At 39.7% G+C, this 17,661-nt stretch overlaps 1 protein-coding gene across 4 annotated transcripts in view; it reads left to right on the top strand.

Moving 5' to 3' along the window:
* The window catches only part of AKT3 (AKT serine/threonine kinase 3), a 375,054-nt gene that overhangs the window by 337,409 nt on the left and 19,984 nt on the right, over positions 1-17,661 (top strand). For all 4 annotated transcript variants that reach the window (XM_030935744.1, XM_030935741.1, XM_030935745.1 and 1 more), the window contains one exon: positions 15,358-15,460. In XM_030935744.1, coding sequence (XP_030791604.1) covers positions 15,358-15,460 — 103 coding nt within the window. The remainder of the gene's footprint in view (positions 1-15,357; positions 15,461-17,661) is intronic.

The following is a 17,661-nucleotide window of genomic DNA, read 5'->3' as shown; positions in this document are numbered from 1 at the left end:
TCAGTTTATTCATTAAACATCTGTGTTTCTATTTGAAGGTTAATCTTCATATCTGTCCCAGATTCTAAGTTAGGACTCTTAGTATTTATTATTTTCTTAGATATTTGCTATTTCCAATGTTCTTTGGTTAATTTTTTATTGAGATAATTCACCCTTTAAAGTATACACTTCCATGGTTTTTGGGGTCTTGACAGACTTGCGCAACCATCACCGCTGTCTAATTTCAGAACACTTTCATTTCTTCATTTTTTTCTTGAAGATACATGTTTTCTTCTGGAATAATTTCCGTTCAGTCGATTTTTTTTTTTAACCATTTTTTGTAGTGCAGCTGGCAAAAAATTTGTTTTCTTTTATGGGATGATGTCTTTATTTTGCCTTCATTCTTTTTTTTTTTTTTTTTTTTTTTTTTTTTGAGACGGAGTCTTGCTCTGCCGCCTTCATTCTTAACGGATATTTTTACTGAATATAAAATTGTGGGTTGATAGTTTAGTGAGTACATATTTAAATATTTCTTCCTTGCAAGTTATGTGGTATATTTCACTGACTGTTTTCAAGATATTTTTGTTTGTGTGATGGCTTTGTAATATGTCAGTTGACTAGACTGAGCCACATTTCCCAGGATTCCCTTTGCTATTTAAGAGTCTCAGGAGATCTGGAGGGTAGACGTGAAGGAACAGCCATTTTGTAGCTCATTCATGTTGTCTCCTAGACCATCTTATTGTCACGTGACAGTGGTCAGGCCTGCATCAGCTCCACCTCCTCCTGCATCCTGTTAGCCTTTGAGCCTCCTGGGCTGGGGTGTGTGTTTAGTTCCATGATGAAGGTCCCAGCTTTTGCAGGATATCCACACCAGCAAGCTCAGGCAGTACGAATTAACACGGGTTTCAGTCTGTCCTCCTGGGCTCCAGCTTGTGCTTCTAGATTCCATTTCATCTTTCCTCTCCTGGCTTTGCTTGTATCTTCCCTTCTCAACTTACTCTCCTATGGACATCAAACCCCAGCAGTGAACTTGGAGACAACAGCCTTACAGAGACAACACAACTAGCTCCCACAATCAGGTAAATTCAATTCCTTGTCATCTCTTTACACACACACAGAGTAGTTCTGCTTCTCTCATGGAACCGGGACAGACTCTGGTTCTAAGCCTTTTGACTATAATGTGTTTAGGTGAGGTTTTCTATTTATTCTGCTTGGAGTTGCCTGAGCTTTTTAAATTTCTTGCATATCCTTCTTTAACTTTGGAAAACTTTTAGCCATTATTTCTTGAAATATATTTTCTGTCTTATTATCTATCTTTCCTCCTCCTCCTCCTCCTTCTCCCCCCCTCCTCCCTCCTCCTCCTCCTCCTCCCCCTCCTCCTCCTCCTCCTCCTCCCCCTCCTCCCCTCCTCTCCATCCTCCCCCCCTCCATCCTCCTCTTCTTCTCCTTCTCTCCTCCCCTCCCCCCTCCCCTCCCCTCTCCCCTTCTGTCTGTCTCTCTCTCTCTCTCTCTCTCTCTCTCTCTCCTCACTTTTGGAAGTTGTCCAAAACGTATAAAGTTCTGTTTGTTTTTTCACATTATTTTCCTGTGCTATTCAAATTGGATAATAATCTCTGCTGGTATATCAAGTTTACTGACTCTTACATAATCTCCAATGTGCTCTAAGCCCATAGGGAGAATTTCTTATTTCAGATATTTTATTTTTATTTATTTTAGGTTTTTCTATTTGGTCCTTTTCCTAATAGTTTCTGTGTCTCTGCTGAGATTTTCAACCTTTTTACTCATGAACATATTTTACTTTACGTCACTGAAGATAATTACAAAGTCGCTTTAAAATCTTTGTCTACTAATTTCAACATGAGATCATCAGAGCATCAGTTTCCTTTGATGTCTTTTTCCAGTGTATGGGTTCTGTTTCCTTTTTTTTTTTTTAATGCTGAGTCATTTTGGAATGTGTCCTGGGCATTGTGACTGGTATGTTGTGCCTCTGAATTCGATTAGGTTGCAGCAAAGAATACTGAATTTTGTATTTTCCTAGGCCAGTCATCATGGATGAACTCAAATTGCAAACGCTTTCTTTTTTCCAGTGGGTTAAGATTTCAGGTTTGTTTATTTAGACTTCACTAGGGAGCTTGGAGCCTGCCCTGCATGTGTGGTTTAGGAGTCAGCAGAGATTTGGGCAGACTTTATACTGAGAGTTTAGGGCTTTTTCTCTTTGGCTGCCTCTTTTCTGGAATTTCACCTCCCTCACTTTAAAGCTGCTGTACTTGTTCAAGCTCTGTCCTCTGATCGTTCATGGCAGTAGAACTGTGGGTTTCTCATTTAAGATTTTTACCCTAAATGGCATAAGTTGGGGCCCACCTTCAGGCCAAAAGCCATAAAAATGAGAAATTCATTTGGTACCATTCCTTATTCCTAGTGCCCACCTCCCCTTTAATACCTGCCTGTTTTCAGTTGCTTCCCAGAACCCTTAGATTGTTTTCATGTTTTTTTCCTCAGGTTACAGTTACATGCAGGAGGGTTAATCCAATCGGAGCTGCTTGATCATGATTGGAAGTGAAACTGAGTATTTGTTCTTAATTATGCATTATTGCATGCCAGATGTATACCTTTTCTTCATGTGACACAGCAATGTTTTGTATTCGTGCAAGGAAATATCTCATAGATTCACATTTGTGCAACATTCTGAAGAGCTTGTGTGAGAGAGCTTATTTAAACAGTGTGAATTACCAGTGAATGTTATGGTTAGTTCAGTGCAGCCAAAACATAATTCATGGCTGTTCCCCTTCTCTTTTGTCTCAATTCTCAGTAACAAATTCAGACCTCTTTTTAGAGAATGTGTAATTTCATTACCTTTTGACAATGCCTTTTAGACTTCACTAGGGAGCTTGGAGGCTGCCCTGTGCATGCATGGTTCAGGAGTCAGCAGAGGCTGATGCCTGGTGAGTAGGCATCAATGGCCGAAACACCAGAGAACCTCCTGTGAAGATTTTATTGTGTTTACTCACTAAATATTTAGTGCTTATCTATTAAGTCATGCACAACATGACGATGCTTCAGTCAACACACTGCCTATACCACAGTGGTTCCATAAGATTATAATAGTGTATTTTTACCATACTTTTTCTACATTTAGATACACAAATGCTTACCATTGTGTTACAGTTGCCTACCGTATTCAGCAGTGTAGCATGTACAGGGCTGTAGCCTAGGGGCAGAAGGCCATCCCATATGGCCTAGGTGTGTTGTAGGTTACACCATCAAGGCTTGTATATAAGTACACTCCATGATGTTTGACAATGACACAATCACCTAACATGCATTTCTCAGAAGAGATCCCTGTCACTAAGCGACCACAAACTATAGTTTGTGGTAAGTATTATGCCAACAGCTAGCGTTGCAAAGATAGCTAAGATAAAGTCCCTGTCTTCAAGTTGCTTACAGTTTAGTAGAAGAGGCATAAATAAGCAGGCGATTTACATTTTCATGTGATGTGAGTTGTGTTTCAGAGGTGGTAGAAGTATTTCAGAGGTTGCCTGACCCAGATTTTAAGAGTAAAGGACCTGTTACAGAGGCTGCAGTTAGGATTGGGTTAAAATTAATTGGGTGGTAGTTGATATTGTGATGCTTTAGGATGACATTAGTATGAATATTTAGGGCCTCAGTGTTTTCATCTTAAAATGAGGGGATTGGACTAGATCTGTAAGATTATTTTCAATGTGACTATTTTGTCATTTATTTAAAGACACATTGAAGAGATGCTCAAAAAACATACTTATTTTTTCTTGTTAGGGAATAGAGTATTTGAGATCATGTACAGTCCTGTTTGAGAATACCAGGCTAACCGGAAGTACTCCTTGTGATTTCTTTGCCTGTTCCTGTTCTGATGTTTAGCTGCCCAGTACACACCTGCAAGGGAAGCCTTGGATATCCAATTGGTTTCTGAAAGCGGGGTGTGTGTGTGTGTGTTTAGAACCTCATCTGCCCACCTTGCTATTCTGTCACCCCTTTTTGGAGCCAGAGCTTGAAAACATAGCTTGCATCTTCTGTGTCCTTCATAAAACTCCAGTTGGTTTCCCGCATTCAGTCAATTAGGATAGCGTCTGGGCATAGTAGCTCCGGATAAATACAGGTTCTTTTCCCCAGTAGCTTCCTTGCCGCACATAGAAATTGCTGCCTGCCCCTGTGCCTCAAATTGAACTTCTGCCTCTTCCTCCTCAGCTTTTAAAGCCCCTGTCTTTCCTTCTCACCACAAATTCACCCCCCAACCCAAACACTCCCTATCACTGGGTCTCTCCAGCATTCATCTGATGTGGTATTAAGAGAGTGGCTGTGGCTGTCAGTGCTAGAACCTGGACAGAGAGAGAGAGAGGGTCTTAGTTACATCATCTTTACAGAAATATAATATAAATTTCTCTATAAAAATAATAGATACTTGTTAGAAGCTTTAGTATTATATTTTTATATATTTCTGGTTTAATAGACCTTAATGTTACTGCCTAGTTACCTGCCTACATTATATAGCCTTTGTGTGTATATGTGTGTATCTATTGAAACAGGTCCCAAGTTTTTTCCAGTTTATATGTAGGCTGCATTTTTCTTTTCTTTTTTTAATTTTTGAACCAGGGTCTCCCTCTGTCACCCAGGGGAGTGCAGTGGCGCAATCACAGCTCACTTCACCCTCAGCCTTCCACCTCAGCCTCCCAAGTAGCTGGGATCACAGGCATGTACTACCATACCTGGGTAATTTTAAAATTTTTTTGTAGAGATGGAGTCTCTCTGTGTTACTCAGGCTAGTCTTGAACTCCTGGCCTCAAGTGATCTGCCCATCTTGGCCTCCCAAATTGTTGGAATTATAGATATGAGCCACTGTGCCCAGCCTTACCTATATAGGCTTTTATAACAAAATTAGCTTGTAAGTTGGAAATAGCCTTTATATCATTTCTCCCCAGCTCATGTTCTTGAATATTTCTCATGAGAAATAGTGATTAATGGCTGCCACACTGCTGATGTTGGACAGTGCCTATAAAATCAGCTGAAGAAGGGAGAAAGTAGATTGTTTCACTAGGCTCTTAGTGAAGTTCCGATAGTTAGAATAGATGCAACTTGTCCATAAACACTACTAATGCAAAGTATTTTTGTTACCCTATCATGCCTTTTAAAAAGGCTCCCAGTGTTTCATTAATGAGAGCTCTTTTACTGTAATTTATAGGTGAAGCCTCTCCAGGTATAATTGAGATCTTCAAATAATGTATCATAGCTATAGATATTGTGAAGAGCATCACCTGTGCATAGACCCACAATCAATAGGATGGGTGCTTATGAAGTCATTTTTGAATGAGAAAAATGTATCACAGAAAAGAAAATACAAGTTCCAATTTCTGGGGATTACTTTTTAAAGTAAGGCAAATCATCCATATCATGTGTTAACAAACGCTTCAGAATTCCAGCAAGGAAAGCAGGTGTATTAATTAAACATTTAATATCTTTTATAGCTAAAGTACTCATTTTGGCAGGTCTAATATTATGATACAATAGTGGTATATTAATTTGTTATATACCTTGGGTCCCTTGGTACATTTTATATAGGCACAAGATTAATAGCTTGAGCTTCAATTATTACTGTGTAGTTTTGTAAAAATGAAATATAATTATTATCATGTCTAGTTTTATGTCAAGAAGAATTCACTGGTATGGCACAGCTTAGCATACAATGTAACTAAATAATGTATGCCATATATCCATTAGTTTTGTTAGAAATAAATCCTCTTTTATACTCCTGCTTTTCCACTACGTGCACACCTACATATATACAAAGCGTGAAGCCAGTATTTAATAGAAATTAAATAAACCAGAATCTCCACCTATGATTGACTACTTTCTCATGTTGTTTCAGAGAAGTGAAAATTACAGCACCAGATTACTATCTCTGGGAAATCTAAACATGCAATAGTGTTGGCAATTCTTTACAGCAAACATCTATTTTCGCTGATTTTGAACCCTATAAGCCAACACAAAGTGGTGGAAATAACCACTGTTGTTAAGGCAATTAAGATACCATAATCACTGTCTACATCAGCTGCCCCAGAAAGTTTCAAGTTCTCCGCTCTATTTCTTAAGCACCTGAAAGGAACAATAGAAGAAAGTATATAGATATCTGATAGTAGCACTGTGACCTGTTGCTAAGAAAGTTCTGTGGAGTCTCTTACCTTCAGAGACCTTGGTGTTCATGTATACCTTCGTGTGGTCATTCCAGCCATACCAGAAATATCAAATGTGACTTACTCTAACAACCTTCAGAAAATTGTCTCTGTTCTTTCATTGACACTTTTAGGAAGATAGTAAATGGTAGAATGATTTCATAACATTTCAAATTTGATAAAAGATCAGTGTGGAAAGGATCTAGGGTGCTTCAACTTTGCTGTCACCATATGGACTTCAAGTTGCATATTTTCAGTGAAATGAAATTGATGTCTTGAACCCAGAAACTTTATCATCTTGTTTAAGATCACTGGATAGTACATTTTCTGAAAGCAAATTGTTTTTCAAATAAAGATTTGTTTCAAGTTTAGTGCATTTGTCAGAAAAATACGTTGTTTGCAGTTAATGACACTATAGCTATTCATTGAGTTGATCCATAAAAGTAGCTGAGATTTACAGAAATATTTATGACTATCCTTTCTAAATGGGAATTTACATTCTGTTGATACAGAAATGTTTTGAGAGATGTGGTTAGAGAAAAAAGATGAAGATTCTGGTTTAAAGCTGAAATAGGAAATTAATGTATTAATGTGCTAGGGCTGCTGTAACAAAATACCACAGACTGGGTGGTTTAAACAACAGAAATTCGTTTTCTCACATTTCTGGCTAAAGTCCAAGATCAAGGTACAGGCAGGGTTAGTTTCTTCTGAGGTGTCCTTGGCTTGGAGAAGGCCGTCTTCTCCCTGTGTCTTCATGTGGTTTTTCCTTAGTGTGTCTACTTGTCTGTCTGAATTTCCTCTTCTTGTAAAGATACCAGATTGAGTTAAGACACACCCTTATATCTCATTTTAATGCAGTTACTTTTTTAAAGGCCTTATCTCCAGATAGAGTCACATTCTGAGGTACTTGGGGTTAGGGCTTAAACATACTAATTTTGGAGGGACACATTTCAACCTATAATAATGTAATATTTGAAATTTGTTCAGCTATTATTTAAAGTAAATATGAGAGGGGACTTCAAAAAGTTCATGGAAAATTGTTTTAAAAGATAAAAACAGAAAATATAAACTTTATTTCTCAACATAAGCTCCATCAAGTTGAAGATACTTTTGTAAGCCACGATACCAGCTAGTTAGTTCGTCCCTAAAGAGCTGAACGTCCTGGTAATTTACCTATGTCAGTGCAGTCTTTAAGTGAAGAAAAACTAGTTCTCTTTAAAAGCTTTTTTAAGTTTAGGGGAAAAATAAGTCAGAAGGAGCCAAATCAGGACTGTAAGGTGGATGCCTAATGGTTTCCCATGAAAGCTCATGAAATTACCCCTGTTTAATGAGAGGAATTAAGCAGGAGCATTATGCTGGTGGAGGAGGACTCTCTGGTGAAGCTTTCCTGGAAGTTTTTCTGCTAAAGCTTTGGCTAACTTTCTCCAAGTGCTTATAATCAGGTGTTATAATTCTCTGGCCCTCCAGAAAGTCAAGCAAAATGCCTTGAGCACCCAAAAGACTATTGCCATGACCTTTGCCCTTGACCTGTCCAATATTGCTTTGACTGGACCATTTCCACTTCTTCATACGTGTTGCTTTATCTTGAGGATTATACTGATAGAACCATGTTTCAACTCCTGTTACAATTCTTCAAAGACATGCTTCCGGATTTTTATTCCACTTGTTTAAAATTTCCATGGAAAGTTCTGCTCTTGTCTACAGCCGATCTGGGTGCAATGGTTTTGGTCCCCATCGAGTGGAAAGTTTGCTCAACTTAAATTTTTTTTTTTTTGAGACGGAGTCTTGCTCTGTCGCCCAGGCTGGAGTGCAGTGGCCGGATCTCAGCTCACTGCAAGCTCCGCCTCCCGGGTTCACGCCATTCTTCTGTCTCAGCCTCCCTGAGTAGCTGGGACTACAGGCACCCGCCTCGTCGCCCGGCTAGTTTTTTGTATTTTTTAGTAGAGACGGGGTTTCACCGTATTAGCCAGGATGGTCTCGATCTCCTGACCTCGTGATCCGCCCGTCTTGGCCTCCCAAAGTGCTGGGATTACAGGCTTGAGCCACCGCGCCTGGCCTTCAACTTAAATTTTTCAGTCAGAATTCTGTAAGCTGAACCAGATGGGATGTCTATGGTATTGGCTATTGTTTCTGCTGTTAATCATTGGTCGTCTTAAATTAGGGCACAAGCAAGATGAATTTTTCCCTTGCAAATTGATGAGGGTGGTCTGTCGCTGTGGGCTTCATCTTCCACATGGTCTTGTCCCTTCTTAAAATAAGTTATCCATTTTTAGACTGCTGATTTATTTGGGGCATACTTCCCATAACTTTTCATAAAGCATCAGTGATTTAATCATTCTTCCACCCAGGCTTCACCATGAATTTAATGTTTGTTCTTGCTTCGATTTTAGAATTCATGTTGCTCTTACAGGGGCTCTTTCCAAACTGATGTTTTATCCTCCTTAGTGCCTCAAACTTGAGCCTGTACAGACATGTTACAACAAGTTAGTATGAGTTAATTTTGGTGCAGAAATTTTTTGAAATCTGTGCATGGTGTTTTCATAATACACATTTTCCATAAACCTTATGAAGACTACTCAGGAATATTATATATTCTAGAAATTTGTAATGAAATCTAAAGTTGGGGCATCCTGATGATTTTTATGGGACTGCTTCTGTTCAAGTACTGTGGCCATTTTTTTTGTTGTTGTTTTTTGACAGAGTCTTGCTCTGTCACCCAGGCTGGGGTGCAATGGCACAATCTCAGCTCACTGCAACCTCTGCCTCCCAGGTTCAAGCGATTCTCCTGCCTCAGCCTCCCAAGGTAGCTGGGACTACAGGCATGCGCCACTACACCCAACTAATTTTTATATTTTTAGTAGAGACGGGGTTTCACCATGTTGGCCAGTCTGGTCTCAAACTCCTGATCTGCCTGCCTCAGACTCCCAAAGTGCTGGGATTACAGGCGTGAGCCACCGCGCCCAACCGTACTGAGGCTGTCTTTTACAAGCCCTACCCCACAACGTGCCCCATCTTCATAATGTAGGGTCTTTGCTTCCTCTACAAATGTTTATATTACACTGAGTTGTCTTCACCTTCAGGGACAGGGGGAGTGGAAGGGGGAATAATGCTTCCCAGAATGAATATCTTGACTGACTAATTTGTAGAGAAACAATCAAAAGCAAAAGTAGTTTTCATTCAAAGCCTTCACGTTGTAAATGCTACAGTAAAAAGACCTTGAGATCAAGAGACCTAGGTTTTTGCCACGCCAGTTCTTATTTGTATAATTTTTGGCAAGCCATTTAACCAGTGTCAGCTTTAATTTCCTAATCTCTAAAAAGATATGCTACATGCTCACTGACATCTTACTCCACTCCAAGATTTAATGATTGATTCATTTATTTTGCAACTATTGTTGAATGCTACTATGTGGCAAAGACTGTTTTAGGGGTTGGGAATATCACATTAGTGCAACACAAAGTTCCAGATGAGACAAGTGGGAAACAAATAGCAAGATGGTAAATTTAATCTTAATTATATCAATAATCACATTAAATGTAAATGTTCTAAACACCACAATTGAAAGACAGAGATTAGACTTGGTAAAAAGCAAGAACTGCCTAGATGCTGCTTATAAGAAATCAAATTTAAATGTGAGATATAAGTAGATTAGAAGTAATAGAACAGAAAATTATATACTATGCTCACCCTAATCAAAAGAAAACTAGAGTGCTATATTAAATCATAAGAAGAAGATTTCAAAGCAAGTAATATTGCTGGAGAAAAGGAGGATTATTTCATAATAAGGGAGTCATTTCATCAAGAAGTATTAACCATCTTAGTTATGCATCTAATAACAAAACTTCAAAATATATGAAGCAAAAACTAATACAAGGAAAAATAGACAAGTTTACAATTACTATTAGACGTTTCAATACCCATCTTCAAATAATTGATACAGCAATTGGAGAGAAATTGGTAAGATTATAGACAACTTGGGCAATACTGTCAATCAGCTTGATCTAATTGACATTTATGAAACACGCTACCCAACAACATAAGAACACTTATTTTTCTCAAGGTCACAGATCATTTACCACAGTCTACCATATGTTGAGCAAAACAACTCCATGAATTTTAAAGGATTTAAGTACTGTAAAATATATTCTCTTTGAAGGAAATGAAATTAAAAAGACACAGAAAGATATATGGAAAATCCCCAAGTTCTTGGAAACTAAATACTAAATAATCCATGAATCAAAGAAGAAATCAAAGGGAAATTAGAAAGTATTTTGAATGGACTGAAAATGAAAACACAACATGTGTAGCTGTGATATACAGCTAAAGCAATACTTTATAGTACTAAATAAAATTTATAGTACTAAAAGATATTTTTAAATATTAGAAAAGAAGAAAAGTATAAGATTAATGACCTTAGCTTCTATCTTAAGAAACTAGGACTGGGCACAGTAGCTCACAACTATACTCAGTACTTTTGAAGGCCAAGGTAGAGGAGTTCTAGACTAGTCTGGACAATATAGTGAGATCCCATCTCTAAATAACAAAATATTAGCTGGGCATACTGGTGTGCACCTGTGGTCACAGCTACTCGGGAGGCTGAGGCAGGAGGATTGCTTGCGGCCAGGAGTTTGGGGCTTCAGTAAACTATGATCATACCACTATACTCCAGCCTGAGTGATGGAGCCAGATTTGGTCTCTAAAAAAGAAGAAAAAGGAATTATAAAAATAAGAACAAATCAAACGCAGTGTAAACAGAACAAAGGAAATAAAGATTGGGATAGCAATCGAAACAGAAACAAAAAATCATAGAGAAAATTGATGAAAGGAGAACTGGGCTTTTGAGAAGATCATTAAAATGGATGTATTTCTCACCTGACTGAATAGAAAAGTGAGAAGACAAATAATAAACGTTGACACTGCTACAGATTATATTGGTATTAAGTGGATAATATAGAAACATTATGTATAACTTTATGCCAATAAAATCAACTCTTTGGCTGAAATGGACACGTATCTTGAAAGATACAAATTACCAAGAAGAAATATATGTCATGAATAGCCTTGTACCTACTAAAGAAATTATAATTGTGGTTAAGATCCTTCTGACAAAGACACCAGACCCACATATTTTCACCAATGAAGTCTACCAAACATTTAAGGAATATTAATTCTATACAAATTATTCCAGAAAATTGAAGATGAGAGAATATTTCTCAATTCATTCTGTGAGGCAGGTACTAACTTGACATCAGTATGCAAAGATATTTTTTTTTTTTTTTTTTTTTTGAGACAGAGTCTGTCTCAGACTGTCTCAGACTCTGTCGCCCAGACTGGAGTGCAGTGGCGCCATCTCAGCTCATGGCAAGCTCCGCCTCCCGGGTTCATGCCATTCTCCTGAGAAGCTGGGACTACAGGCGCCCGCCACCACACCCGGCTAATTTTTTGTATTTTTAGTGGAGATGGGGATTTCACCATGTTAGCCAGGATGGTCTCAATCTCCTGACCTCGTGATCTGCCTGCCTCGGCCTAAGTGCTGGGATTACAGGCCTGAGCCATCATGCCTGGCCTGCAAAGAGATTTTTAAAAGAATGCTATAGACCAATATTCTTAATGAACATATATGCTAAAATGTTTAATTTAATTTTAGCAAATTAAATCTAACAATAGATACAAAGAACCATTACCAATGTGGTCTATTCTAGGAATATAAGATTGATTTAACATTCAGAACCAGTCACTATAGTTCACCTATTAACAGAGTAAGAAGGAAATGATTATATCAAATGATGCAAAAAAAAAATCAAGAAAAATCCATCCTTTTAAAAATTTATTTAAACAAAAAATGAAATGCTCTGAGTGAATTAGGAATTAGAATTGTTTTTTAACATAAAGGAAAACAATTTGACAGTTTCTGGAAAAGTCAAATGTATACCTACCATATGGCCCAGCCATTCCACTCCTTAGTATTTGTCCTAAATTAAATCATATGTCTACACAAAGACTTGGACATAAAAGTTAATAGCAATTTTGTTTGTAAGTGCCCCAAACTGGAAACAGCCCCTGTGTTCATTGACAGATGAGTGGGTCAATTGTGATACATCTGTATACTGAAATATTACCCAGCAAAGTGGGTAAACTATTGATACATGTGGTGACATGGATGAATATCAAAGGAATCATGCTAAATGAACAAGACAGACAAAGAGTACATACTATATGATCCATTTGCATAAAATTCTTAAACATACAAGCAAGTTAGTTATGGCAGAAAGTATGCCAGTCATGGCCTGCAGGGACGGGAGGATGGAAGCACACATGGGCACAAGAAGACGTTTGAAGTGGTAGATGTTTTCACCATCTTGATTTTGGTGACAGTTTCATGGGTATATACATATGTCAAAACATATCAGCTGCCTGTTTTTCTTTTCTTTCTTTCTTTTTTTTTTTTTTTTGAGAGGGTTTTACTCTTTTGCCCAGGCTGGGCTGAAGTGCAGTGGCATAATCTTGGCTCACTGCAACCTCTGCCTCCTGGGCTGAAGTGATCCTTCCACCTCAGCCTCCCAAGTACCTGGGACTACAGGCGCACGCTGCCATACCCAGCCCAAGTTGTATATTCTTAACATGTGCTGTTTAGTGTATGTTAATTACGCATCAATAAACTTTTTTTAAAGTCCTTGCCCTCGTTGAACTTATATTTTATTGATGATGACATTGACGGTAACAAACAAATCTACGTATATCATATGTGGTATACGTGCCTGTGTATCAGATGTCGCAAAGTCTTGAAGAAAAAGCAATGTGAAGCTAGAAAGTGAGGAGGAGGATAGCTGTTTAATAGAAGAAAGCGGTCGGGAAAGTCCTCAGTACATGTGGCATTTGAAAGAGACTATTTTAAGCTCCCCTGTAATCTTTTGAAAACTGTTAAGATAGGTTTCAGTTTGTTAAAATTACAGGTGATCATTCTCTCATCTAAAAGGACAAGTTTCCCCTAACTTGAAGGCAAATTTAAATGTTTGACATCACAAAGAACCAGATGAAAAGGGCAGGGGGCGGGGGGGGAGCGGGGCAGAGGTAAGCAAAACCTACTCCTAGTGCCCAAGAGAAGCCGGTTCCAGCCACAGGAATTTCTTGTGGTTAACTTTTGATTGGAAGGATAAAGACCTATTTTGTGAACATCTGTAGAATAGTAATCAGAAAAACCCAACCAGAATTCCAGTCTTCCAGTTTCCTGTCAGATAGGGGCAATTACACCTTGGTTTTCTTAAATTAAAAAAAAAAAAATCGTTCCAGCCTCTGTCGCGTCTGGTGTTCCCCGTGCGTGTGCATGTGATATGTGATGCTGGTGAAGACAGTGCACTTGGCCCAAGAGTCAGAGGGAGGGTTTCCAGCAGTGGAGTGACCTGCTTGCTCATGTCCAGGGAGCCAGCAGAGCAGCTAGAGAGAAACATGGTCCGGCACCGTGGCAGGCTTCTGCTTACACTAGCAGAGGAGTTTGTTTCGGGTCAGGCATTAGTAGCCATTACCAGCTGATCAGTGGAATGTAGAGTTGGTTCATCCTCAAAGCTTGTCATGAAGACCTGAGAATAGCTGTGTGCTGGGGGCAAACAGAAAGAATTATAAAAAGAAGAGATTAAGAATGCTTTGTAGCATGCACCATAAACTGAAATGGGGTCCTTTATTTTGAAAACCTGCTTTTAATTCTGCTCATCCCACGATTCTTAAAAATACAGTTCTGTCTAGAGAATAATTTAAAGATTTCGCCTTATTATTTAATGTAAATTTGGTGACAGAAAGAGTAGAAAAATGCACTGATCTCAAGCCAATTGTGTATTTGTTTCTGTAAAATTTTTTTTTTTTTTTTTTTTTTTTTTTGAGGCGGAGTCTTGCTCTGTCGCCCAGGCTGGAGTGCAGTGGCGTGATCTCCGCTCACTGCAAGCTCCGCCTCCTGGGTTCACGCCATTCTCCTGCCTCAGCCTCCCAAGTAGCTGGGACTACAGGCGCCCGCCACCTCGCCCGGCTAATTTTTTGTATTTTTAGTAGAGACGGGGTTTCACTGTGTTCGCCAGGATGGTCTCGATCTCCTGACCTTGTGATCCGCCCGTCTCGGCCTCCCAAAGTGCTGGGATTACAGGCTTGAGCCACCGCGCCCGGCCTGTTTCTGTAAAATTTTTATAAAACATGCTGGTTTCTGTCATTCTGTTTGCCATGTTCCTATCCCCATGAGAACTGTATTCTAAAGCAGCATCCCCTGTTCTGAATGATACTCTGCAGAGCACATACTCTGACCCTAATGCTCTGGGTCTGGGCATCCTGTGCTAGAAGGAACCTGTGGGTTTCACCTATCCCTGAAGGCTAGAGCCCTGAGCAGCAGAAGCCTCATGGTAGTTCCTTCTCTCTCCCAACCAGCAGAGGTTCACAGGGCTCCGGCTCCCGAAACCTCCGGTAGCCCCAGACTTTCCTTCCACCCCCGCCTCCCCCACCCCCATGCCTGCCGCAGGTGCAACTTGAATGAGATGATTCCTGCCCTGTCAATCCCAGAGGAGCTACTCTTAATCTCTTCTGGGTTGTGGTCCGCTTTGAGGATCTGATGAAAGCTGTGGGCAAAAATTTGCGTGTAACTGCAGGGGCTGCCAAGAAACCCTTTTCCAGAGCAGGGCGGGCATCAATGCCCATTTCCTATCAGCAAATTCTTAGCAAAGTCCAAAGTTGTAGTTCTTTACGAAGGGAGAGGCAGCACTCTCGTCTGTAACCTGGTGATAGCTGTATTATTAAGTTGTATTTGTACTAATACCTTCTTCAGCTAGTACTAGAAAGAGGCTGCCCGGAGAAGAGCCCACATCCTGGCACACTGCTCCCTGTCAATATGGTTTAGCATGTATGTTTGTTATTGGGGGAAAAAACCAGGACAGATTTTTCAATATCCCTCTCCCGTCCTGTTCTGTGGTTTTCCTTTGTTGTTTTTCGTGATCCATTAGATTTTATACAGAACCACCAATTACCCACCGGTTTGTTTAGACTATTGACCGGGAAGCCAAATACCATGTCCCCCTTACACAGCGACTCAGCATTGTAGACTTTTGTTCTGTTCATTTAACTACGTGCTCTCTGCTTTTTTCCTAGAAAGGAATTTTCCTGAATTGAAATCAGTTAATAAAACTCTTTTTCTTTCTTTTTACAGCTTGTACCTCCTTTTAAACCTCAAGTAACATCTGAGACAGATACTAGATATTTTGATGAAGAATTTACAGCTCAGACTATTACAATAACACCACCTGAAAAATGTAAGTAAATTTAGAAGGCAATTGATAAATTTCTAATATAATTTCTTCTAATGTAATTGAAGAAAACAGTCTTCTAAAAACTCATCTGATATTTTCAAGATCAAATTCCACAGTGACTTACTCCATTCTATTTAAGAATATTGAATATTGAATTGAATTTAAGAACATTGAGTTCCCAGTGGAAATATCAAAAGACAGGTAATATCAAAGGACTGCAAGAAATGCTTTTCTGGGTAGGATAAATTATATAGAGAGAAATTGTAGATGCAATTATAGACTGGCCCTTCCTTACTGTTCTCCAATAGATTCTTTTGACACCAACTGAAAGGATTGTGAAATAGAGACTGCCCTCTTTCCTAGACTTCGTTCATTTCCACATCACCTTCAGAATTTTGCCAATTCTGGCCTCCTACTTACTTAATGATTTTAAAATTCACTTAGAGTCACTCCTTTTTACCTAGCTCTCTCTTAAATAGCGTTATCTGTGAGGGCATAATTTAGTTTGCTGGTTCTTTTGGATACATATAAATTACATATTTATGAAAACTGTGTGTTCATGTACCACTTCAAGTCAATTCATATACAGTAGTATGTCTCACACTTAGAGAAATACCATAAAGAAGTGGAGCTGTAATGAGGGAAAAGGTGATCAGACATAATTGATAAACATTTTCATGCTGACAGAGGTCTGTGTGTATCATCACTAACTTAGGAATGCGAATACGATTGCGTTTCAGGGCAATATGTGGAGAGCTGCAAGGATGCTTCAAGTCACACATTTTTTGGTTCACATCATAGTTTTTCTTTCCTTTTCTTTTCGATTCCTTTCCTATATGTCTTCTCTTCTCATTCCTTTTTCGGAGGTAGATTCATCAGTTGTGCTGATGTGGACTCAGTGTCCAGGAGAGGGGAGGTTGGAGGCTAATGCTGTGCCCAACATGGTCACAGGCGACAGATTCTCCTGTCAAGAGGCAAACAAGGGGTCATGTGGGCCAAGAGGTCTTAATCTGGGGACCATGGTCTAGCGACAAGGGGACTGTGAACACCCTGAAAGTGAAGATATAATTGTGTGTGTGTGCTTTTCTTTCTTTAGATTCACATAAAGTTGAAGTACTCCAGGTCCTGAAGTTGGGTCAGCCATAGTCAGGAGCAGGGCTTACCAACTTGACCGATGTCCAGGCTAAGTTGTGAAATACCAATACATTGAAGTGAGCTACTCATGGTCTGTCCTGTGGTAAGGCAGAGTTTCCACTCAGTCTTGTGCCATTGCTAGAATTTTAGAATCACTAAGAGTCACTGACAGACAGTGTTGGAAAGCCTGTGGAGTCATGGGCAAGTAGCTCAGGGCTGAGTAGAAATAATGGGCATAGGCCTTGGTCTCTGTCCTCAGCATGGACTGTGGCATTAGAATTGTCCAAAACGCTGGGTAACACCAATGAGTTTTTGGATCCGCCCATGGGCAGTTCCTGCCAAAGAGCCTTTGCTAGGCCCTTTCATTTGGATATAATCCTAACTGTCATCAGACCACACCATTCCTCTGCTTAAAACCTTCCAGTGCCATTCCATTGCACTCTAAATCCAGTTTGCTCACACTGGTGTGCATAGCACTGACTGATCTGGGCTCTGTCCACCTCTCTGACCTCTTCCTGTTCCATCTTCCCCCACTGTCCCTGGGTTCCAGCCACACCTTGAACATGCCACAGGTCACCATGCCTCAGGTTCTGGGTACAGTATTTATGGTGTCCATGCCTGAAATGCTCTTCTTCCCTGATCTTACATGGACGGCTCCTTCTTGGCCTTCAGCGCTAAGCCTGCATGTCATTCCATCAGAGAACCTTCTTTGACCTCCTAGTCTGAAGAACATCAGTCTGACAACACTCCCTCCCACCCTTCATTCTCTACACTGGCACCTTTACTTGCTGGTATTTTTCTGTTTGTTTGCTTAGTGTCTCTTTCTACCACTCACGTGCAGTGGGTTGGAGAGGAAGGATCTAGTTGTCTCATTCGTTGTTAGCCCAAGCTCCTAGTTAGATGCCTGGCACAGTGTGCATATTCAGTAATACTTGTTGGGTGCCTAAATAAACAGAAGATGGTGAGGGCCTCGGAACTTCAGAGCTGGGAGGACACCCAGGTTTGCCACCCCTCTGAATATCCAAAGCAGACATTGGAAAGGTCCTGACAGGTCTCTGTCCTCAGTCTCA

This window comes from Rhinopithecus roxellana, chromosome 8 (genome assembly GCF_007565055.1).
Source record: "Rhinopithecus roxellana isolate Shanxi Qingling chromosome 8, ASM756505v1, whole genome shotgun sequence".
Taxonomy (NCBI): Eukaryota; Metazoa; Chordata; class Mammalia; order Primates; family Cercopithecidae; genus Rhinopithecus; species Rhinopithecus roxellana.
Note: the sequence above shows the minus strand (reverse complement) of the source record. Positions and strands in the feature narration are given on the sequence as shown.